This window comes from Pelodiscus sinensis, chromosome 2 (assembly GCF_049634645.1).
Source record: "Pelodiscus sinensis isolate JC-2024 chromosome 2, ASM4963464v1, whole genome shotgun sequence".
In the NCBI taxonomy this organism is placed as follows: domain Eukaryota; kingdom Metazoa; phylum Chordata; order Testudines; family Trionychidae; genus Pelodiscus; species Pelodiscus sinensis.
In genome coordinates this window covers 92,616,058-92,641,015 of record NC_134712.1, presented here as the reverse complement: position 1 = coordinate 92,641,015, position 24,958 = coordinate 92,616,058, and the positions used below count along the sequence as shown (strand labels likewise).

General features: G+C 41.0%; 1 protein-coding gene across 3 annotated transcripts in view; it reads right to left on the bottom strand.

Annotated features, from left to right (window-relative positions):
• Positions 1-24,958, bottom strand: part of DOK6 (docking protein 6) — a 369,141-nt gene that overhangs the window by 276,389 nt on the left and 67,794 nt on the right. The window contains exon 2 of one of the 3 annotated variants that reach the window (XM_014572702.2): positions 13,639-13,779. The exons of the other annotated variants lie outside the window; for them this stretch is intronic. Within the exon in view, the coding sequence (XP_014428188.2) occupies positions 13,639-13,737 (99 nt within the window). The 5' untranslated portion in view covers positions 13,738-13,779. The remainder of the gene's footprint in view (positions 1-13,638; positions 13,780-24,958) is intronic. 3 annotated transcript variants of the gene reach the window in all.

Below are 24,958 nucleotides of genomic sequence, written 5' to 3'. Positions count from 1 at the left end.
GGCTACACGCGGCACGAACTAGGTAGTTCGGATTAGGCTTCCTAGTCCAAACTACCGTTACTCCTCGTGGAATGAGGAGTAACGGTAGTTCGGACTAGGAAGCCTAGTCCAAACTACCTAGTTCGTGCCGCCTGTAGCTGCGCGGCACGGGGTTCGAACGAGCAGGGATTTAAAAATGGCGGCACCCAGTTTATGCAAATGAAGCCCGGGAAATTCAAATCTCGGGCTTCATTTTCAAGTGCGGTATGCCTACATTACCCCGCTAGTTCGAACTAGCGGGGTAGTGTAGACATACCCTGAGGTGGAAAAATTTGTAGATGATACTAAACTGCGCAAGATAGTTAAGTCCAAAGCAGACTCTGAAGAGTTTCAGAAATTTCTCACAAAACTAAGTGACAACAAAATGTCAAATGAATTTCAATGTTGATAAATGCAAAGTAATGCACATTGGGAAAAAATAACCCTAGCTAGATGTATAAAATGATGGGGAGTAATTTAGCTATAACCATTCAAGAGAAAGATCTTGAAGTCCTTATGAATATTCTCTGAAAACATTCACTCAGTGTGCAGCAGCAGTCAAAAAAGCAAACAACGTTAGAAGTCATTAGCAAATGGAAAGAGAATAAGATAGAGAATATCTTATTGCCTCTATATAAATCCATGAATACTATACACAGATGTGGTCACCTCATCTCAAAAACAGATATATTGGCATTGGAAAAAATTCAGAAAAAGGCAACAAAAATGATTAGGAGTTTGGAATGGTTGCCACATGAAAATAGGTTAAAAAGACTGGGACTTTTCAGCTTAGAAAAGAGGGAAGTAAAGGGGAATATGATGGAGGTCTATAAAATAATGACAGGTATGGAGAAAGTGAATAATGACAAGTTATTTACTTGTTCCCATATCTTAAGAACTAGGGGGCACCAAATTAAATTAATAGGCAGCAGGTTTAAAATAAACATAAGGAAGTTTTTCTTCATGCAGCACACAGTCAACCTGTGGAACTCCTTGCCAAAGGATGTTGTGAAGACCAGGACATTAACAAGATTCAAGAAAGAACTAAATAAATTCATGGAAGTTAGATCCATCAGTGGCTGTTAGCCAGGATGGGTAGAAATGATATCCCTAGCTTCTGTTTGTCAGAGGTTGCAATTGGATTACAGGAGAGGGGTCACTTGATTATCTGATCTGTTTACTCCCTCAGGAGCATCTAGCCTTGGCTACTGTTGGAAGGCAGGACTCTGGGATAGATGGACCTTTGGTATGACCCAATATGGATGTTCTTATGTTCCTATCTCAAAGAGCTTCAGTTACTGTACTGTACAGAGTAAGTAAAGCTCCTCTTCTTCCAGATGTAATCCCAGAGGGTACTCCATTTTAGGTGACTATAGAGCAGTACATCACAGTGGAGGGGAAATGCTTTGTAATCACACTGGCAGCAGTGGGTAGCACCGACAATCTGAACTGAGTATTTTCTGCAGACTGCTGTTTGAGAGCATATTGCTCGGTAAAGATATGGAATGATGCCCATGTAGTATTTTGCAAATGTCCTCAGTCCAGTCCAACCACCCTCCCCCCAGCCCAGCCAGAGTTGGGAAAGCCGGGCCAGCCATGGCCTCAGTCTAGCCCAACTCCTCGCCCAGCAGGGAGCGATCTGGACCAGCCTAAGTCCTCCCCCGGCAGCCAAAGCGGGGAGAGCTGTGGCAGGTTAGGGCTGCCATGCTTCAGCCTGGCCCCCACCAGTGGCTAGGGAAGACCTGGGGCTACCTATCCCAGAGAGGGGGGTTGGCGAGCGTAGCGAGTAGGGGGCACTGCCCCCAATATTATTCACTGTGGAAAAAGGTTCTGTATCTCCTTTCACAACAGTGTAAATAAGGAATAAATTCCATAAAAGTTAGTGGAGTTACAGATGGGCAACATTGATTCCATTACTCCTCACTACACATTTATGATACATAAAGAGTTCCCATTTTCTAGATATAGAAATGATATCTCAGAAAGATTAAATAATGAACACCCACATCAGGAAACAAATCCACATCCAACATAGGCAAACTTGGTCTAGTGAATCAGGCATTTTTATGAGCCAAGAGTCTTGATTCTGACGCTGACTTGCTACGTGACCTCAGTAAGTGATTTAATCCCCCTGGTCTTCAATTTCTCCATTTGTTGTCTCACAATCCAGTCTTCCTTTCCTACTGCTGATACACAAAGAATTCTACATTGGGTTCAAACTCTCTCAGTTTTTAAGCCCATCATTCCTAGATGCACCTGTATTATGGTGATGAGTCTGGCATAAATGCCTACATACAATCATTTCCTCATGTTTTCTTTCCCTTCCGTTCAAGGTTATTCTTCTGCATTTTATGTATAGAATTATGTTGCTAAAATTTTCTGAGATAATTGTGTACTAGCTACTGTCAAGCATGCATCACAACTCTGAGTATAGTGTAGTTGTTTTAATTTATTTTTCTAACCAATGCTGTGACCTTTGAAAAACCTCAGCCTAGAATTTCTAAAAACCCAATGCGCTCTGCATACCCAGAAAGGCAAAAAGAAACTCCCTTCTCCTAATTTTGCAAAGTTATATGAAAATGGCTTAGATTCATCCTTCTTATCACTCCATGGCCATCGGGCATCTGTTTGGCTTAATGTATTTTGTGATGCAAAAAAAAACCTAATCACTACAATACCAAAGACAAACAGAAGAGCTTCAAGAAAGGCAGTTATATGGGCCTCATGATCCATACACAGACTGGATCTGCACCTCTGCAGAAAAAGAGGTCAGAACAGTACTATTTCCAACTCCTAGCCAGGCCCAAGGAGGCAGCTCCACAGAAAAGGGCACTCACAGAATGGTCAGGAAGCAAGTAGTCAGGGTATAGAGTAGGAATACAACAACCCTACTGGCCTCAAGAATGAGCCAGGAAAAGCCATACAGACTCAGGCTATATTCATCATCTGTTCCCACTACCAACATCACTGTTACAGTTCCTGGGGCAACTTCTGGTTGAGAGGGCCCAGAGTGCACAGTTCCAGTCAATCTGCACTGCCGGGGAGTGAGATGGATTATTTGAGGTAAAGAGGCCAGGAGACTTAGGTAACGTAGGAGATGGTCCTTCAGGTTATATAACAAGCAGAAGATTAGAGAAGCAAGCAAACACCACACACAACAGAAGGACGCAAGAGAAATGACCTTCAGGAAAATATACTCTGTTTATTCCCCTCCATTAGGTTTTCCCCCACAAAAGAATAATTGCGTCTTGGACTAATGCTGAAGAAACCATTTGACCCTTATCAGACAACCTAATTTACCAAACATTCATCAAGCAATTTATTGGGCATTCCAAGTTTCATAAATACAGAGGTGATCACAGCATATAGACTAAAAACTTGTTTTTATATTGCACCCAGTGCAAGCATGCCATTTAAAACCTTAAAGGGAGTGGTTCAGTTGACTATTTTGACTATGAGATTATCTTACTATATATTTTAGAAATGTGCATGTCTGTCTGTCCATTTGTTCAAGAACTCTTCTTAAATAGTAAAAGCTAGGACAACCAAATTAGGTTGGCAGCTTTCTCTAATCATAACATAAAGCAACATCAGGGTTTGATTGTGCCAGAATAATGGGATGTTTGTGGAGTGTGATTGTTTCATACCAAACAGAAAGGGAGGGCTGTGATAGAAGGGACAGTTATGTTCACCCATGACCATGGGGGAAGGTGGGGAAGGGGAGAGGAGAGCAGCAAGCACAGGGATAACAAGGACCATGGTAGGGGGGTAGCAAGCACCCTAGCTATCAGTCACTGGCCAGCAGCACCCACCACCCTGGCCTGCCCCAGAGAGCAGCTGTCAGCCACTGCGCAGCTCCCACTGTCCTGGGCCAGCCCTGGAGAGTGCCACCTATCCAGCTTACCCACCTGAGCACAGGGAGTGGCTTTCTCCACACTCTTTGGCCAGGCCACCTCCATCGCCCACCTGGAGCCCTTTACACCCTCCCTGGAGCTCCCCCCTCCTCTGACTCCTGAACTCCCCTCCCCCCCCACTTCTTGCTTTGATCCCCCTCCTCAAACCCCAATCCTGGCTCCTGCACCCCTAACATTCCAGCCTCCTGCCCTGATCCCCTCCAAATCCCCAACCTCCTGCCCTGAAGGACCTGGGCAATGCCGAGTAAGCCTTCTAGTATGTTATACGTGCCAACACATGGAAGTCAGAAAAACTAGAATATTGGTGTGAAACAGGAGGTGAAACTGAAAATATTGTAAATGTTTTTTTTTAAATACAGACTGCTGACAGTAACGTGTTCATTTATCACCTTTTTGAAAATAATATGGTAGATCATATACCAGAGCCTATTTTTAATTTTATATCTGAATGTTCTTGCAATTTGAATACTGACAACTTTATATCGTGAAAATTCAGAACCTCCGAGCTCTGCAAATAATTATCTTTATACAGGCTTGTGCAGAAAGGCACCCTGAGTCAATGGAAATTCTGCTATTAATTTCATTTAGAGAAGCACTAGGCTCACAAAAATGTAATAGCTATTAGATAAAGTAAAAAATCCATAATGGCACCACAAAACATTAAAGACCACATAAAAACATTAATGAAAATTCCATATAGACAAATTGAGAAGTGAAAATTTCTCTGTCTTCATCAACTCTTTCAAAAGAGTTACTTAACATAAATACCACACAAAGACAGTTTCTCTGTCCACAATGCTAGCAAGTTTTATATAACCAACTAGGCCAACTTCTGCCCTTGACTGAATATGGATAACCGTTAGTGCAATCAAAATAATCCAAGTAATGAAAAAGATCAATAGAGAGAAAATTATACAACTACATTCACTGGAGAGAATATGTTTGGAGCAGAAGAGCCACGATATACCCCAGAAGTACCTCTTACCATTTATTTTGTGGACTTTGGCAGCTTCTAACATTATCTATCTTAAGAATCCAAAAGGGAAGTGTAAGTGACAAGGAACAAGACTATTCGGTATGCTCTCTTTAATAGGATGTTCAACAGAAAGAATAATAATAATTAAAAAAAAACAGAGTATTTTGTTATCCAAGCTTCTTCTAAGAATTAATGACATTTTCTAAAAAATTAAGAAAATGCAAGACCAATTATTTATAAGGCATTATGAACACAAGAGACACACATTTTATTTATATTGTATTATTTCATTACTATTAATATACTACAATTATGTACAGGCCCTGGGTCAATTCCTGTGTCTACATATGGAGGGGAGCTTATGTCTCTGCAACAGCACCTTATTCCATTGCACTTCCCTTTATTTATGAAAAATCCCATCTATGGAGACTTTACTTTCAGCTCCATGGAGCTAAAACCATACAGTTGAAAGAGACTTGAGAAAACAGCCTATTTCCTTGCTGCCTGTAGTCCCTTGAGGTATGTCTAGACTACATGGCTCCATCAACGGAGCCATGTAAACTAGTTTACTTGGCATAGTCAATGATGCGGGGATTTAAATAATCCCCGCTTCATTAAAATAAACATGGCTGGCGCGCTGTGCCGACAATCAGTTGGTCCGGCACACTGCGGCAGTCTAGACGCGGATCTGTCGGCTGGGGAAGCCTTTGCCGACTGATCCTGTAAACCTCATTTCATAAGGCATAAGGGATCGGTTATAAGGGATGCCTCATGAAATGAGGTTTACAGGATCAGTCGGCAAAGGCTTCCGTAGCCGACAGATCCGTGTCTAGACTGCCATGCTGTGCCGGATCAGCTGATTGTCAGCACAGTGCACCAGCCAGGTTTATTTTAATGAAGCGAGGATTATTTAAATCCCCACTTCATTGACTATGCCGGGTAAACTAGTTTACATGGCTCCGTCGACAGAGCCATGTAGTCTAGACATACCCTTGGAGAACACACTAGAGCAAGCTGAACACAGGAAAGGTCTGTAGTGAAATCTCCATTTCACATTACAGGACTTTTCTTTAAAGGAGCAGCCCTAACAAGAGAAGCACTGAAAGCACAAGTGCCGGGGCCACATTTCCAGAGCCTGACAGAAGTGGTGGAGCTGAACAACATATCAGAGACAAGGGACATCCATCCATAAGGGAAACTTTATGTTGTAAGATAGAACTCCTAGTTCCATCCATGGAGGGAGCTCACAATATTACCCACAGAAGCAGTTAGAGCAGGGGTCTCACAGACAGAGCAGGCAAGCAAGAGGGAGTTCCTGATTGGCTTCTGGGTCTTGCTGTCTTCATACGCTGAGAAGAGAGTGAAGGTGATGCTGGAGCCATTAGGAAGTGGCCCAGGGAATTTAAGCAGCATTGAGCAAAGTGAAGGAGATTCAGTAGGAGGCAGTTATCTAAAGGGTCCGTGGGTCAGGACCAAGTACTGGGCAGGCCTGGTTCCCCCTCTAATTAGCACTGGGGAAGTGGCTGGAATATTGATCTGAAATACTTCTACTCGTCCTAAAGGAAGGGGGTGGAAGACACGAATATCAATGTGACCAATATCTGGGACAAGAAGAGGAACCATAAGAATGACCAGAATGGGTCAGATTAGCCCAGTACCTTGTCTTCCAAAGTGGCCAATGCCAGATGCCAGAGAGAGTGAAGAGAAACAGGTAACCATCAAATGATCCCTCTCCTGTCATCCATTTCCAGCTCTTGACAAACAGAGGCTATGGACACTATTCCTACGCATTTTGGCTAACAAGTATCGATGAACCTTATCTCCATTTATCTATTTCTTTCTTAAATCATGTCAAAGTCCTGGTCTTCATAGAATCATAGAGTCATAGAACCATAGAGCTGGAAAAGACCTGAGAAGGTCAACAAGTCCAGCCCCCTGCTCTAGGCATGTCTTCATAACATTCTCTGTCATGGAGTTCCACAGCTTGACTGCACAGCGTGAAGAAAAACTTCCTTTTGTTTGTTTTAAACCTGCTACCTATTAATTTAATTTGATGACCCCTAGTTCTTATATCATGGGAACAAGTAAATAACTTTTCCTTATTTGCTTTCTCCATACCTGTCATGATTTTATAGATCTCTATCACATCCCCCTAAGTCTCCTCTTTTCTAAGCTGAAAAGTCCTAGTCTTTTTAACCTGTTTTCATATGGCACCTGGTCCAAACACAATAATTTTTGTTGCCCTTTTCTGAACCTTTTCCAATGCCAATATATGTATTTTTGAGATGAGACTGCCACATCTGTATGCAATATTTATAATGTGGGAGTACTGTGGATTTATATAGAGGCAATAAGATATTCTCTGTTTTATTCCCTATTCATTATTAATGATTTCTAAACATTCTGTTTGCTTTTTTGACTGCCAATGCCCATTGAGTGGATGTTTCCAGAGAACTATTCACAATGATTCCAAGATCCCTCTTTGAGTGGTTATAGCTAACTTAGTCATCATTTTGTATGTGTAGTTGGGATTATTTTTCTAATGTGCATTACTTCACTTTTATCAACATTAAAATTCATTTTCCATTTTGATGCCCAATCACCACATTTTGTGAGTTCCTTTAGAAGCTCTTCACGATCTGTTTTGGTCTTTATTATCTTGAGTAGTTTAGTATCGTCTGCAAATTTTGCTACCTCACTGTTTATCCCTTTCTCCAGATCATTTATTAATAGGTTAAAGAGGATTAGACCCAGGATGTAGCCTTGGGGGACACCCGTAGTTACCTCTCTCCAATCTGAAAACTGACCCTTTGTTTCTGGTCTTTTAACCAGTTATCAATCCATGAGAGGACCTTCCCCCTTATCCCAGGACAACTAACTTTACTTAAGAATTTTTGGTGAAGGACTTTGTCAAAAGCTTTCTGGAAATCTAAAGTACACCATATCCATTATATCTCCCTTGTCCACATGCTTGTTGACCCCCTCACAGAACTCTAGTAGATTAGTAAGGCATGGATTTCCCTTTACAGAATCCATGTTGACTTTCCCCCAACAATTTACGTTCATCTATATGTCTGACAATTCTAGTCTTTGCTATACTTCCAACTAATTTGCTCAGTACTGACGTTAGACTTGCCAGGCTATAATTGCTAGGATTACCTTTAGAGCCCTTTTAAAATATTGGCATCCCATTAGACAGGTTTCAGTCATTAGGTACAGAAGCTGACTGAAAGCATAGGTTACAAATCACAGGACACTGTGATACTTGGAGTAAGATGAGTCTGCAGGCAGATACAGTGATGAACAGGCACTACCAGAAAGAGGTGTGCCAGCTAATAGAGCCAACCCCAAAGACACACAGCCAGAGTTAGAACAAGCTAACCCCAAAAACAGACAGAGATGCAACAAGATTTATTGGAATAGTGGGTACAAAATATTTGGGCACCCCCACATCTTGGGAGCCCAGCAGGTCCAGAATTGTGGAAACTGGGGAGGGTAAAATCCTACCACTTTTAAAAATGGGAGGGTCATACCCATCCACTTGTTAACATGGGCATAGTAGCCTCAGGCAGGCAATGGAGAGGGCGGGTGGCAGCATGGACACAGTCTGAGAGATGTTGCCCTGCAAGCCTCAGGGTAGAAGTGACAGGATGAGCAGTGACAGGTGATTGCTTCTTTGGGCACAAAGGTCAGGTGGCAGCAGGAGTTGGACACAAGCACTGACTTAACTTGGGTGGAGTGAAGCAGCTGCTGAAGCCAGTCCAGAAGCAGACAAGCTGTCACTGCCCAGCTTGTGAGCTTCTCAAGGTTTCTTGCTGCCTCCCAGCTAGACAATGCCTCCTTTCTCAACCAAGCCTGTTTGCTGGCCCAGGAGGCTGAACCAGAGCCCCCACCCATGGTTTCCACTGGCAGCAATGTACCCTGGGCATCAGGGACATGGACCAGGGCCTTCTCTCTGGCGCTCCACCCGCTCCCACAGCAAGCAGAGACCAGGCTCCCTGGGATACTCTCACCACTCCTCAGCTTCGGCTTCCAGCCTGGTCAAGGGTAGGGTTCCATGCGCAAGTGGCAGACAGGACCACAGTTTTAGTACCAGTGGCCCACCCACTTCCACCCAGGTCCCTCCTTCAGGAACCCCCATAATGACCAAGGCTGCTGTGCACAGGCCCTGTATACTAATCTGCCATTGCAGCCAGTAGGACACTGTTACGCAGCCAAAGAAAAGGTATAGCCTAGACAGGTGCACTATAATGATAGCTGTTCAATAGCAGCTCCAAGAACGTCAAGAGAACTGATTTTAAAAATAGTTGAGACACAGTTTGTTACTTCCAATTCTTATTCTACTGATTTCATTATGGTATTTCTCATCCTCTGTTAATTTTGAATATCTTTTTCATTTCCCACTGAATCAGCCTAGAAAGTGTTATTGTTCTCTTACAATGTTATTAGCAGGGAAACCATATACAGTTTGTTTTACTGATCCTTGTGGGCACTTCAGAAACACTAAAGGCCAGATTGAAGTGAATGAGACTACTCATGTGAATAACAGCTCACCAGTGTGAGCAAAGGGGTCACAATCCCTTCCATAATGGTGGCGCCAGACAAAAGAACTGAATAAGTTCATACATACAGGAGTCTGGTCAGAGAGAATGAATTACGAATGAGGCGTAAATTTCACAACCACAACGTTCATGTAAGAATTCAGTTTCATTTCAAATGCATAACTTGATCCACCCTTTGTTCTCTTCAGGACCCACCACAAGGTGAAAGACAAAGCAGAATCTCCACCAAGTATAAACATTTAATTCAGTCATACAGTCTCCTCAATGAATATATAGAAATATGCAGCTAGACTTAATTTATCAATAAAACTCCTTTTTCCAAATGTATGTTAGTGTGCAATCTGCTGGATTAAAACTCTAAGAAAAAATGTGTTGCATCCTTTAAAACACATATTTTCAAACTATAAATCATCTTTAAGCAATCTATTTACATACAAAAGGATAAAAGTATGAGTTTTTCCCCATAAAAACTGGCAGATTTGATAATACCATGACTGCTGAAGGAAGATTACAAAACTTAATAAAAATCTTCCCTCAAGCTTCATAGCAGGTGTTAATAATATGCAGCATTTACTATATGAGGAACTTGATGTTTCTGCTTTCTGCATACAAATAAATTTGTCATTCAGCCAATTCTGTTTACTTGCTTATGCTCCAGAGGCCTCATGTGGCTGGCGACCACCATAAATTGCTGACATTTGTTAGCACTTGTGAATAGAATGACTGTATGCTTTAACAGGCCCATATGCTTTAACAGGCCCATATGCTTTAACAGGCCCATACCACTGTGTGACAGTTTGATGGAAAACTGATCTTTCATCCATAGATGCATGTCTGGCAGAATGATTGAATAGGGCCTGAGTGCTTCTTCCAGGAAAGAAAAAAGGACACAAAGCACTCGAGACCTGACGAAACAGAAACAGTTTCTCGTTTTATAAATTTTATGCACTCAAAAGAAAAGTTCTGGAGAACACTAAGACTATGAAAATATGGATTTAGAGCCACCAGAGAATGAGCTTTCAACAACCTGCAAAATTATGTAGTGAAGAGTACAGTAGTTCTGCTCTGTTCTGGAAGGTGAGAATGAATTGGTATGTTGTTATTCATTCTAATTCAAGACAATTTTGTAGGGTCTTTTATTTTTAACTTGCATTCATGAAATATCACAAAAACCTTATCTGACTTCCTAGTTGTAGCTATTTTTTTCTGAATAATATCATGGCCCTACATTCTAATTTGTAACCCTTTTAAATTTTGAGATATTTTCTATACTTTTACATAACTAGAGCAGCTATTCTATGTGGACAGAGGAGGTGAAGAAGGGTCTGTCCTTATCATAACTACCAGTCTTGTTGCATTACAACAATGATATAGCATTACATATAGTGTGGAGGAAGGGGAATAAATCAAGTCTACTGTATAGGACCATGGATTTGGGAGGGGGGGCAGAGGAGGGTAGAAGAACAGACGTAGCTGTAAAATATATTTTTGGATAATAGCTTCAAACCTGGCCTCCAGTTTTGTGACCACTATTTGCAACAAAGGGAAATAACTGCGGTTTGTGTGATATTGCATTATGGTAAGCGTGACTGAATATAAACACTGTAGTTGATATCAGCTGTAGCATTCTCTTGGGAAATGTAAGGAAAGCTGCACCTTTTTACAGCAATTTTCTCTCTCCCTTTCTCCCCATGGAGTCCCCCCGCATTGATGATCTGTGTGGGAAGAGGAGAAGCTAGAGAGGGTGTGTATTGCATTTCTATGCACCTGACAAGGAATGCCCTTGCCTGCAGAATCCCTGGCAACATTCTTTGAGAGCCACATATTAGGGATGGGTGAGAAGCTGTTGGGGTCATGGTGTTGGCGCAAATGAAAAGGGCCTCCACGGACAGTTGCTCCTCACTTATTTCTGTTTCCTGAGGCTCATAAGTAGGCCCAACAGCCAATGAAGAGTAGGAAAACATTTCTACTGGAACAGTAAAAAAAAAAAAAAAAAAAAAAAAAAAAATCCCCACACTCTTTAAGGACAGAATTTTCTCCTAAGGATGAGAGTGTGATTGGTCCAACATAAGCCTATACTGTAGTGAGTAACTGTTGATAAATACTGGCTCATGAAATATGACTACTATGTGAGAAATCATGCTTATGATAAGCACTATGGCAAGGGCCAGTAGGAAACATGGGATATTCAAAATTTCATTTAAACCATATAAGCCCAGAGAAGGCAGAGTTCTGGTGGCTTATAAGGTTCAGACTGGTTTACAGGAAATAATGCCACCAGTAGCTAGCTGATAAATTAATTTCATTGTCATTAGGATTATTTGAATCTTGAAGCCATCTTGCCCCCTTAAGCTTCATTTAAATACTGTTATCTGGAGATAATAATGTTTGCTCACAATGTTTTAATGCTTCTCATTATTGTGAAAGAGCAACAAACCACTATTTATTCACATCAAACATGGGGAACTAGACCACTGCCATCCCTTTTTGTGTGTGTGGTACTATGGTGTGTAAGACCAAGGAAAGATTTCAAAACAACATTGAGAGCTTCTAGAACCAGCAAACACAAAGAGCATCATGTCCTCTCTAGGTATCCTCACTAAATGGCAATTGCCAAAGCTCTCCCCCATGTGGTTCTCTGGGACGATGCTGTGGAAATAAATGTGTATTGACTGAAAACTGAAGAACAGTGTAGTTGGGATGTTTTGTCTAGCCTTGCTACTTTTGTATTTATTAACATAGGTCTCAAAGACAGCCATTGTTACCCTAGAAAAGGGGGCTATATTATAGTTTGGTTCAGTGGGTTCCATTTTGAAAGAGACAGTTCCTTTTCTCTACATGATGGAGGTTTTCCCCCTCAAACTGTTAATTTGCACACGGTACTACCTTGTGCACCCCTCTCAAACAGGCTGTGCACCCGTTACTATCTGGTGAACTCAGCACCAAAAGAGGTGCACTCAGCACCAAAACCGCTGCACACAGCCCCTAGGAAGCTGCACTCAACACCTAGGTTCATTAGCATACTTTTCCTACCTTTGGGCCAATAAAGCCCTGAGGTATCAAGGGCTCGGGTCCTTGGATATTCCCCAGCCTTGGATCTACTCATTCGTTGCTCCTCTGTATTGTTTGCCTGAAGCTTGGATACCATCTATGTAATCAGAGGCCTGGACTTTTGAACTGTGCTACCCTTGTGTGGTAAATACCCACAAGGTTTTTCCTGTTTGCATTGGTCACTGGAACCGGGACTCTCTTTTCCTATCATCTTCATTGGATTACCCTCCTACTGGATCAGACGGTGTTGTCGAAGGACGGATCAGACTGTGTCCAGAGGGGATTTTTTTCCAGATCGAGGATCCATATCGGGGTCGTCTCTTCACAGAGGACTCACTACCGTGGGATCTCCCTGCTTGTCCTCCCCAGAGGCTTACAAATAGCCTGAGGGTTGAAGGTCGCAGGCATCGATCGCCTCAGGCTTTGTATATACCTTATGTATCTAGGGAACTGTTCTATCTCCTTTCTTCAGGTTAGGGAGGGTTGGTTTGTTGAAACTTGCTGTTAACTGTATATCTGTTCCACTAGTCTACTCAAATACATGGTTTGGCCCTAAATTGTGTATGCCTGATTTGTGGCTAGAGATCCACCGGTGATTAGATATGGCTCTCAGGTCGGATCTTTCTTCTGTGTAGGGACTCCTTCTCCCCATTTTATATCCACACCATTGGCCACTTTTATTCTAAATTGCTTGTCCACGTCCCTAGGGCAACAACATGTTCATGATTAGCTGGATATGGGCCAACTATTTTGACTAATTCTTCTGGTGTTTTTCTTGTAATTATACAATCTACAAGAAAAAGCGGCCTCCTTGTAAGCCAACTGTCCCATGGTAGAATGCAAACAGGAACTGATCACTTTCTGCTTTGAGGTGGTAAAAGTTGAGGCACTGACTTAGGCATAGCAGAACCTGGCAGAGGCTGACATTCACATTCGCTGAGGAGTTCACAAGTGAAAAGCTCCAGAGGCACTTCCTTATCTGTCACACAGCCAGCTGTCATGGAAGTGGCCATGAAAAAGAAAATGCTCACTTCTACATCTGAGCAAGGAAGTGAAATTCTTTTAGGGAAAGGACTTGATATAGAATAATTGTTGGATTCTTGGTTCAAACTCTTACCTCTTCAGATTTGGCCCTTAGCAGGATAATGCCATATGCCACACACATAAATATAAGCTCAATCATAAACGCTGGCTGTACTCTACCACTCCACTTCATCCACAGAAGATTGAAATATAGAATAAAGAGCTAGTTTCTGCCCTGTAGGGTAAAAAGATAACACAATTCAAAGTCATGGCATTTTAACATGTAGAAAAGCTGTCACTGGCCCACATCTCAGTCCTGTTCATCCCGGGCACAGGAAAAAGTAATTTAGATTAAGAAATACCGCATTGTGGGAAGGAGTTCCATGACAAATTATTGGGGAAAAATATAGCTCCCTAAAACTCCTCAGGGATTAGAATGTTCAAATAAGTTCTAGGGAGATGGTTCAGCAATTTACCATGACACTGGAACATATCAGCTGCTATCTCCTCCATATCAGTGGTGTGTGTATAACTCTACATCTGTATACCTAGACAGTACCTACACACATTTTTCAAATATAAAACTATCAAGGGAAATTGAAGCATGCATGCTTGCATGTACCCCTCCACCCATGTACTTACAACAATTAGAAATGGCTACTAAATGGAAAGCGTCATCACAGCAGTAGCAGAAGAAAAAAACGACTGAGTTTTTCCTCATAATTTTAGTTGGTGTCAATCAAGATGATCTATGCATTTCAACCCATTTTTATCTACCCCTAGAGTCAGACAGGATGCAATGATAAGAATGTGTAGAGGTTTACATTCAACAGTGACTTTTCCAACTTCCAGATCAGGAACTGTCTCCACTCACTCCATCAGTCAAAACAAGCAAGAAACAACTATACATTTGTCAAAGCATATATATTGTATAACAGAGTTTGACTGAGTGGAATAGTCTTGTAAGTTATCCTTTTAACCTGTAACTGCATATTGGTGCATGAATTTCTGAATACCCAGAAAACATTTTTCCCATTGGTATTCAGACATCTTGCCAAAGAGGGTTGTTATTTACGCCATTCAGCACATTTATTATTTGATTCATACATCCCTATGACACAGGACTATTCATTAATAGAGCTTGATTCTTTTTTCTTGAAGTCAAGACAAAACTAAATAATTTGTGGCTGTTGTGGGAGAGAGAGACTGCAGCTTTTGATAAGTGGGAGACAGCTTCATTTCCAGTCAAGCTTAGACGCAGCAAGAAAACAAAGCTTCCTATAGCACGGAAAAGCTGTCTACCCAAACAGGGAAGATAAGAGTGAGGAATCCATTCTAGTGAAGGTAGACAGCACAGAGTGACTTATACCTCTAGAGGAAATTATAGATGGTGAATAATTACACAATGCTCAAGACAAAAGACTGATCAAGTAAACGTGGCCCATGTAAGACCAATGATTTAGTGTTTCCAAATCAAAAGTAATAGCTGAGCCTGGAAACTATATATAGTCATAAATGCCTTATTTCAGGGTATCTGGGTAACTTTAGCTTCACAATCAGCACCCTCCATAAGAGAGCATGTGTGTGTACATATTACATGGACAGATACACACACAAATGGAATTGTTTTAAGCCTTTTTTCCCCACTCTCTTGGTAATTATAAATCAGGATGGATTTCTTCTAGATGTGTTGGCAGTGTACACCATATCCTGTCTCCTCTTACAAATTTTTCACATTACAATGAGCATCACGGAGAAAATAATTCACTTCATTTTGTTTAGAAATGGCAAAAATTAAAGCCATTAAGTAATATGAACTGTATTGTTAAGATTAACAAATTGTCTGAAATGCTAATTTAGCTTGCATAAATCAACTCGCTCTACATACATGCAGTTTCTAAGACACTAAAGCACTGTTGTATCACTTGCTTTGGGCACAAAATCAAATCTGTGGGGATAAAATATTCTTTTGAAGCCAATTAGAGGGACCCAGAGCCCAGTAGGGATTCAAAATTCAATTTAACTGGTTAACTGGTCCACCTTGTTGCCCTGCTGCCCCCAGTGTGATGAGCCTGGCTGGGTGCTGCAGGTGGGAGGCTGCCCTGGCCAGGTGCCCGTTAATTGGTTACCAGTAAGCATCACCCAGTAAGGGTGATATTAACCGGTTATCCTTCTCCATCCCTAGAACCCAGTGTGCTGATGTCTTCATGGGGGCTAGTGAAACGGAGGGATTCTCTTAGAGTGAAGTACTACTCCACTGAGCCTGCTTTAGCCCACTGGATGAAATAACTGTATGTAGCACACCACACATCTATTAGAAGAGATAGGGACTGAATGATCCATGCAGCAACCACTATGCCCTAAGACTGCCCCTTCCCCAGCCTATGTAACCTGCTATGGAGGGTATATGTACTTTCGTAAGGATGGTACATTTACCTAAAGCAAACTATTATAATTTTGCATTATTTGTATTTTTGTAGTGCCTTCTAGCTCTAGTGTACAAGAACTCCATAATGCTAGCTGAAGAATAAACACAGAGCAAAAAGACAATCCCAGGAACTATCAGTCTAAGTATAAAGACACATCAGCATTCCATCACTCTAACTGTGAAGGGCTTGAAAGAGGATCATCAGGCAGCTTATGGGGAGCCACTCCCAAGCTCAGAGGGAAGTTTGGCCGAAAATAAAAAATGTGCTTGTTTGAAAAATTCAACAAGTGGGCAATAGAAGCCAACGTCATGGGTTGAACAGACGCATGAGGCAATGTCATGGGTGTCTCAAAACCTGTGCATCATGCAAGTCCCACATAAGCCTTCAGAATAGCATTGTAATATAGGCTATGTCTACACTACAGCGTTATTTCAAAATATCTTATTTCAAAATAACGTGTCGACACACAAAATGAATTTCGAAATAGCTTTTTGCTATTTCGAAATAGCACGTCCACATTGAGTGGATGCTGAATTGCATTTAAGGACGGCTAGAACCGGGTCCGGCAGAGCATCAGGTCAGGAGTTACTTTGTGTGGCTGCTGCCTGAGGCTATCTGAGGCCTGTGCTTAGAGTGACCCCTCTTGGACAGCTGGTTCTCACGTTTCCCTGCTTGCGTGCTTACCTCGATGAGGGACAGCAAAGCATTTTGTCTCTACATGCTCTGATTGCCCTCACTCGGGACACCACAGCACTCTGCAACATGGAGCCAGAGCTTCTCCGTGGCACTCTGGTGCATCTCTTGGACGCGTTGCTGCGAGTCTGGCTGCACTTTCTGCAGGTTTCCATCTGGGGGGAGTCCATTGGGCGGCTGTCAGTATCCAGAAGGCCCTGCGAGAGAGCTTCACCCTAAGGAGCACTAAGAGCCTCCCTGGTCTGCCCCACTGGGGACTTGTGCCTCATTCCTCCCTCATGTCCTTCCACTTACCCCTCCCTAACCCCCCTTCCTGATGTCAAATAAAATACATGTATTTTCATGATCTCAAATTCTCTTTATTTAACAAAACTGGGTAGGGGGAATGAAACTCTGGTGAGACTGGAGAAAGAAGGTGGGAGAAGGGAGAAGAGACGGTGGGGGGGGAACCTGGGAGGAGGGATCTGGAAGGGGGAAGAAAGAGGAAGAAGGGGGAGGGGAAGCTCGGGGTTGGGGGGTCTCACCGGACCAACCTGATTTTCATGCAAACCTGCTCCTCGGTTCGCATGTGGCCTTTGGTGGCCAGGCTGGCAGCTATCCTGCCGTAGACGGCCGGGTTCCTCCGTCTAATGCAGAGATCATAGACATTGGGGGCATTCCCCCCCAAATCTGAATAAGGTCCATGATCTCCACCCTGGACCAGGAAGGCGCCCACCTTCTATGGGCCCTGGCAGGCTCCTGGGAGTTGGCAGACTGCTCCTGGGGAGCGGTGGAGGGCTGGCCGCCGGTGGCTTGCTGGCTCCTGTTTTGGGGCCACTGGGTCAAGGGCAGTGACTGCTGGCTCTGGGCTGGCAGTCTTGGAGCTGGCACAGGCACTGTGGCCAGAGTTAACCCCTTTAAGGGCTCCGGGGAGGAGGGAGGGAGAGGAGTGTTCTTGGTTGAGGCTGGAGTGGCCACCAGAGCACCCTGGGAAGGCTGGAGGAACCTTATTTCAATATAAGTGTCTACACAGCACTTATTTCAAAATAGCTATTTCAAATTTGGTGTTATTTCTCGTGGGATGAGGTTTACCAAATTCGAAATAAGCACAGGCCTCAAAATAGCAGTTTGGCTGTGTAGGCACTAGTAAAGTTATTTCAAAATAACTCTGCTATGTAGACATACCCATAGAGACTTTGTGCCATGCCCAGGGGTGAATTTCACCCAGATTGCACACTATTCTAAACCACCATCCCCAAAACCAGTTGCTCTTTCCAGCAGTAAAGATGTACATGTTTCATGGCCCTGCAGGCTGATGTTGATTTTGTCCCACAGCAATCAGTAGATAATTTTCAAGATGACCTCTCTCATTGTCTTTATTCTATTTTAGTATTTACCATTATTAGGTGGAGCAATATTGAATTTCCCCCATTGTCTTCCAGTCTCAGTATTAAACAGTTAATCAATTAGCACTGAATTCTCCAAAGTTATTGATAATATCCTTTCCATCCAGAAGTACAAGATAATTAAAAATGCATTACATGCAATACACAGCATTCCAAACTAAGTGAAACACTTTGAAGAAAAAGTTTAAAGTTGCAGTATTATAGTCAAAACTTTGCACTACACTCAGTGCAGTATCTTGTTAGCAAAAACACAGCAAAATGACATTTCTTTTTTTCTGTTGGAAAGGAGACTTTTTTTCTCTCAAGAACTCTGATACACTTCGTCACAGCTGCCTTATATTAGAGGCACTCATATTAGAAAATTGAAGGTTTAAGATATTGATGTGAACTGGGCTGATGACACCTCATACTGGGACAATTTCTCAGATGTGTCACCTAAAAAGAATCGCTCAGGTCTGGCAATCTCCCCCATATCCTCATTCTTTTACAATCCCATTATATTTGCATTCAGAATATTAATTAAACTTATATTTTCCAGATTAAATCCACAAACTGCTCTCATATCCTATCTCACTATTTATAGTACACATGTTAAAATGACATCAGTGCCCTGACACAACTGAGGTAACTTTGTATTGAAAAGATAAAAACTGGAACCTCATAGTACACGTGCACCTTTTTCCTGTGATCATTATTCACATGGGGGTACTCAGCCTCTTATCTCTCCATATCACAATTCTAGCTCTCATGTTCCTCAAACTAATCTCCAGATCACTTCATAGTACAATTATAGCTTCTCTAAGCTATTCCAACATTTTCCTCTACCATTCAATAAAGCTACATGTAACACAGTAAATGCAGATAGAGTGCATGTTGATACTTCCCTGGGTCTGTTGCCATCTTCAGCAAGCAAGAATTCATGTTGTGAGGGTGTTTACCTTAACTACACTTTTTCTTGTCTCTCAGAAGACTGAGTTTTGCTGAACTCAACTTTCTGGAATGGCACAAGCTATTACCGGGTATTTTTAATTTTGCATAACATTTTTTGCTATTTAATTATAAGCTTCCTTAAGAACCTAGCAATGGTCATTAGACTCTTTCAATTTTTTGTTATACAGTATAGCCAAAGGAAGAGTAAAATTACTTGAGAGCTCCTTACACTATGCCTTCTACAATAACAATTGTTTTACCTTTCCTGCCCCCCCCCCCCGACATGAGCTCCCAACTACGAATACTTTCTAGCTCACTTTTCTTGAATGAGGTGCCTGCAAAATAACTGCCATAAAAAAGAAATTCTTAACAATCTTAAATTTTGAAGCTATCTTGTCATGACACTGAAAAATTGATTCAGAACAACACAGATCTTAAAAGGATCTCAGCCACTTTCAAAATGAGGTCTGCTTGAAAGTTTTGTTCCAGTTATAATATGAATGTGGCTTTTCCCTTCTTGGTATAACCACCACTGAGGGAGCACAACTGCAATCCCCTTCCACCCTTCCCTCCCCCAAATCACTACTAGAGCTTAGTGGGCTCTTTAATCACATCTGGTACAAACTGTATCTGTGCATCACCTGGCTGAAACTAGCCCAGTTAATTACTCACAACTCTTCATATTGAAAATGAAGGCAAGTCATGATTCATTCTGGTTGAGATTTTCAAAGTACCATAGGGAATTCAAGAATGCATCTTTTGGTTTTGAAAATCTCAGTGTCCGATGACATGGATAGTGAAGTAAAATTCTCATTGAATCAAGAATGAAAGAAAACATCAGATGGCACCCAATCACACTAGGATAGAACAGTGCAATGCACACCATATTTAACTACAATATCTATTATTCTTCATAACTCTACAGCATATATCTCAAGCAGTTACGAGCTCCTTGCCTTCGTCATTTCTCATTGTGCACCAAGTAATAATAGTGACATTAGAGAAAGTGGCTGAGGTAATATCTTTTATTGCACTGATTTCTGTTTGTATGTGTGTGTGAGAGAGAGAGAGAGAAACTCAGAAGTATTACCCCGACCTGAACAAGAGTACAGTATATCTCAAAAGTTTGTCTCCCAACACAGCTACAATACTGCAAACAATACTGGCATTAGGCATGCTGACAAAATAAACTGGCCTTGACGGATATTCAGTAAAGCAATTGTGGACAATGCTAACAAACATCCAATTTAAGTATGTACCACATAAGATGTTGTTGAAGCTCTTTCAATATAATACACACAAATGTAGCTATGATAAACCACTCCAAAATCTTTTGTCTTCCAGCTAAACTAAATAATAATACTCTGAAGAAGAGCACTAAAGCAATAGAGAATTTTTATTTTCAACGAAAATAAATAAGTTGCTGCAGTTTAACTAATTGGATTTCAAAGCTCTTCACAATTCCAAAGTACTTTCTACTAAAAATACTATGAATCAGTGATTTTTAGCATCATTCAACTGCAGAAGCAAGTTATACTAGGCCTTGCACCACAAGTTTACCTTAGTAATATAAATGCAGTTAATTACATTGAGACTTTCCTATGTCAGCTATGTTCTTCTTGAATTTTTGGCAAATTATATTTCCAACATAATTTTGAAATATTTTATTTTACTCCTATTTTATTAATCTTGACAGACCAGATAGTGAGTCCAACAAATTAACTCAAAGCTAGATAAGCAAAATTCAGCCAATAAAAGAATGTTTATTGCTTATTCTTCATTTGAAATACGTGTAAAGAAAAGTATGCACAAGGGAAGGGAAAAAATCTATTTACAGATAATTCTCTACTTCTCGCATAGTTCTCCAATTCTCATTATTCACAAAAAGCTATGGATTATTGAATTTGAATAATGTCCCATATTCCTTCAAAGGTAGAAGAATTTGGTGTGAAATGCAGAGCTGTGTTTATATAAGAGGTGAGCAGGAGTACTAGGATGCAACTCCATATAACATGTGTCCATCATCATCAATAAGCAACTACCAGAAATGTATTCACCAGGGGAAGATAATCAGTCCAAAAATCACATAAAAGCCCCCCATTCTCTCACATTAAATGACTGCTGAAAAGATCTTTAATCCAAAACAGACTGATAACAACAGCCTTTATTCCCTTGTTCTTTAGATGCATTAAGGGAAATACAGAAAACTACTGCACTACTGAGTAAGAGCATTGTCCTTGAGGAGTACTTAATGAGCAAAAAAAAAAAAAAAAAAAATCTTTGACCTCCAAAACAGACTCCAGTTTATATCTATAATATTTGAGAAATTATTTAGGGCCAGTTCATCTATTACAAAAGAAAATGTACCATCAATCAACAATTCAATTCCCTACTGTCCTTCATTCTGAGAGCAGTCCCTCAATTTAGACCCAGATTTATCCAATTCTGAAAAAAAAGTACATTTTTACTTTTATTATTGTAATTTCGTTTAGACACCAATACGTTAAGAACATAAGAACAGCCAGACTGGGTCAGACCAATGGTCCATCCAGCCCAGTATCCTGTCTGTCAACAGTGGCCAATACCAGATGCCCCAGAGGGAGGGGACAACAGGTCATCCTCATGTAATCCCTCCCCTGTCACCCACCTCTGGAGAAACAGAGGCTAGGGACACCATTCCTACCCATCCTGGCTAATAGCCATTGCTGGACCTAACCTCCATGAATCTATTTAGCTCTTTTTTGAACCCTCTTAAAGTCCTAAAATTGTGGTAATGTATAGTGTTCTGTAAAAGGATTTATTACTTTGCCTTGTTTTACTTTAAAGAAAGCTTTCTGCAGGCACAGCTCATTTAAAAATAAATATGTAATTAATATGTTGCTTCAAAAATGCTTTTACAGAATGTATTTTGATTTTAGACACAGAAATCCCAAATCATATTAATCTTTCTGTGCCATTAGTCTCAGGTCTATACCTGAAATTTACTTACTTTGGAGTCCCACACCACTTATTCCCTCATACTATTTTAAAATTCCCTTTTCCATTCCATAAAATCCTACAGTCATAAAAAATATCCAATACTTTCTCACATGCTGGGAAGGGTGAGCACCTGACATACGACAGTTCAATAAATCCCAAATGTTGTAACAAACACATTGATACACACCCTCTTCCAGTTTATGGGGTTTTTTTAAAGTGATATTTACCACTTTTCAGAAGGTCAGTAGAAGGTCTATGTATGTGATACTTTAATCTCACTTAAGACATAAAATAGAGACACAGGAGAGGAATAAGGCCAAGGGGGGGATAAAGGGCACACCAATAAGGACTATACTAGTTTTTGAAATATGAACCCTTAAGACAACAAGAATATCAAGTGATTTATAAAGTGTGATAATGTCTTGCAACATCTCTCAGTACTTAAAGAGGAAGTCTAAATTACTTGTCCTAGAGTGAATATTCTGTTTTCTATTCAGCAGCTTCAGTTCCCATACACCAGAGGAGAAGTGAGGGAACAGCAGGGTGCAGAGATATGTGCTCTCTTTGCCAGGCAGGGGGTTTAGTAGCTGGAGTCTAGGACCCTGGGCTAAGAAGACCTGCAAAAAGAACTTCACTTTTGGCAGCCCAGAGATCATATCTCCTTGCCTAGTCAGTTTCAGTCTCTCCTGCCTGAACCTCTTGTCCCTAGTCTATATGTTCAATCAGTCCAAAATCCCTCCTGTACGCTTTCCACTTGATCGGTCTCTATCTCCTCACACTCACCTCCCAGGCCTACCCTCTAACTTCAGGCTCCTTGTCCAATCTTGGTCTCTTCATCCCTCCCTGCCACATTTCATGTTCCTATTCAAAATAGTCATGTGAGCATTAAAGTCTCTATTTAAAAAACCACCAGATTTTTTAAAATATTGCTACACAGATGTTTTTCTAGCTTTGGCTTCTGAAATGACTGGACTATTTTGCCAGAAACATAAAAATAGTTGAAAAAGACACCTGGCATGGAAAATTTCTACTCAAATGGTCAATACCTGGCAAAGTTATGAACAACTAAAAAATAGGGCTTACAACAGGACTGTTAAGAACCCTTAATAACAAGGTGGTGCCTCCAGTCTGACCTGGAATATACATAAAGCTACATATTGTGAAAATTAGTAGTCTCTCTCTCTATATGGTAATTACTTCAGCATTTTGGATCAAAATATAAGTGGTAAATATTTCTTTTCAAAGTGTGCCGCCCATCACCGACTGCAATGAAAGGTCTTCCTGAGTAAAGATTGAGTAAAAACTTGAGAATCTGTCCCGAGATATTTCTTTTACCAACGCCATGTCTACAGGATAGATAAAATCAAAGCAGCCTCAGTTCATCTTCCAGGATTTGAATTAGGAGGTCTAGCAAAAACACACTAATTTGAACTGAGAGAGCACTCCCTTTAATTCTGGTAGTCCTGCTTCTATGAGGAGTATGAGAAGTCAAACGGAGAGTTTCTCCTTTGATTTTCCGCAGTGTGGACGGTGCCAAAATTCAAGTTAAGATACTTGGATTTAAGCTATGCAATTTACATAGATGAAGTTGCATATCTTAATTCGAATTTATCTCCTAGTGTAGGCTGGGATAAAAGCACTATATAAACAATGTAATATCAACCAATCAGACCAAATCTTACAGCTTTTCAATTACTGAATTTCATTATCACTGACCCTGTAAATTGTGATATTGTGTTGTGTTCTGTAAAAGGATTGATTACTTTGCCTTGTTTCTCTTTAAAGTAAGCTTTCTGCAGGCACAGCTCATTTAAAAATAAAGATGTAATTAATACTTAAAGGGTAACCGTAACAGATTTAGTACCTATCACATGCAATCCCTCATGCATTTATTAGCAAGACTGTTTTTAAACTGAACAATTTATGTTTATATCCCGTGGAAAAAGATATCCCATGCTATTTATGTTCAGGAAATAATAATAAACTGAAATTAGTACAAATGCTCAAACTCTATAATGAGCTAAAAATCTTTTCTGCAGGGGACAAAAGAGCCTAGTTATATTATTTTAAACCCCCAAATACTTCATTTTCTTTATTGCTTGGTCAATATTTTTGTTAATGTCCCAGGCTATTATTCACAACAAACTTATGTAAGTAGGTTTAATTAATGTAGAAAGGGATCTAGGGGGTCATCGAAGATCACAAGCTAAATAGAAGTCAACAGTGTGACAATGTTGCAAAAAAGAAAACATGATTCTGGGATGCATTAACAGGACTGTAGTAAGCAAGACGTGAAAAGACATTCTTCCATTCTACTCTGCGTGGATTAGGTCTCAACTGGAGTAGTGTGTCCTGGAGTGGTGTAGCTGAATAGCTATAGCTTAGCTGAGAGCATGCCATATTTTTAATAGTCTAAATTAAGTGTAATACTTGAAGTGCAAGCTATTAAATCTCTCACAAGGAACAACAGGTTGAACATCTCTAGTCCAGCACACTCTGGTCTGGCAACATCTTGCAACAGTAAACACTGGGGGAATGGTGGGGCCTTGTATCTCTATAGCCTGTTTCTGGGCCCCACATTTCAAGAAAGATGTGGAGAAACTGGAGAAAGTCCAGAGAAAAGCAACAAAAATTATTTGAGGTCTAGAAGACATGAGCTAGGTGGGAAGGCTAAAGGAATTGGGCTTCTTTAGTTTGGAAAAGAGAAGACTAAGAGGAGACATGATAACGGTTTTCAGGTATCTAAAAGGGTGTCATATGGAGGAGAGGGGAAAATATTTTCCTTGGCCTCTGAGGACAGGAAATGAAGCAATGGGCTTAAATGGCAGCAAAGGAGGTTTAGATTGGACATTAGGAAAAACTTCCTAACTATCAGGATGGTTAAACACTGGAATAAATTCCCTAAGGAGGTTGTGAAATCTCCATCACTGGAAATATTTAAGAGCAAGTTACACAGAGATGTATCAGGGATGATCTAGATGGTGCTTGTCCTATCATG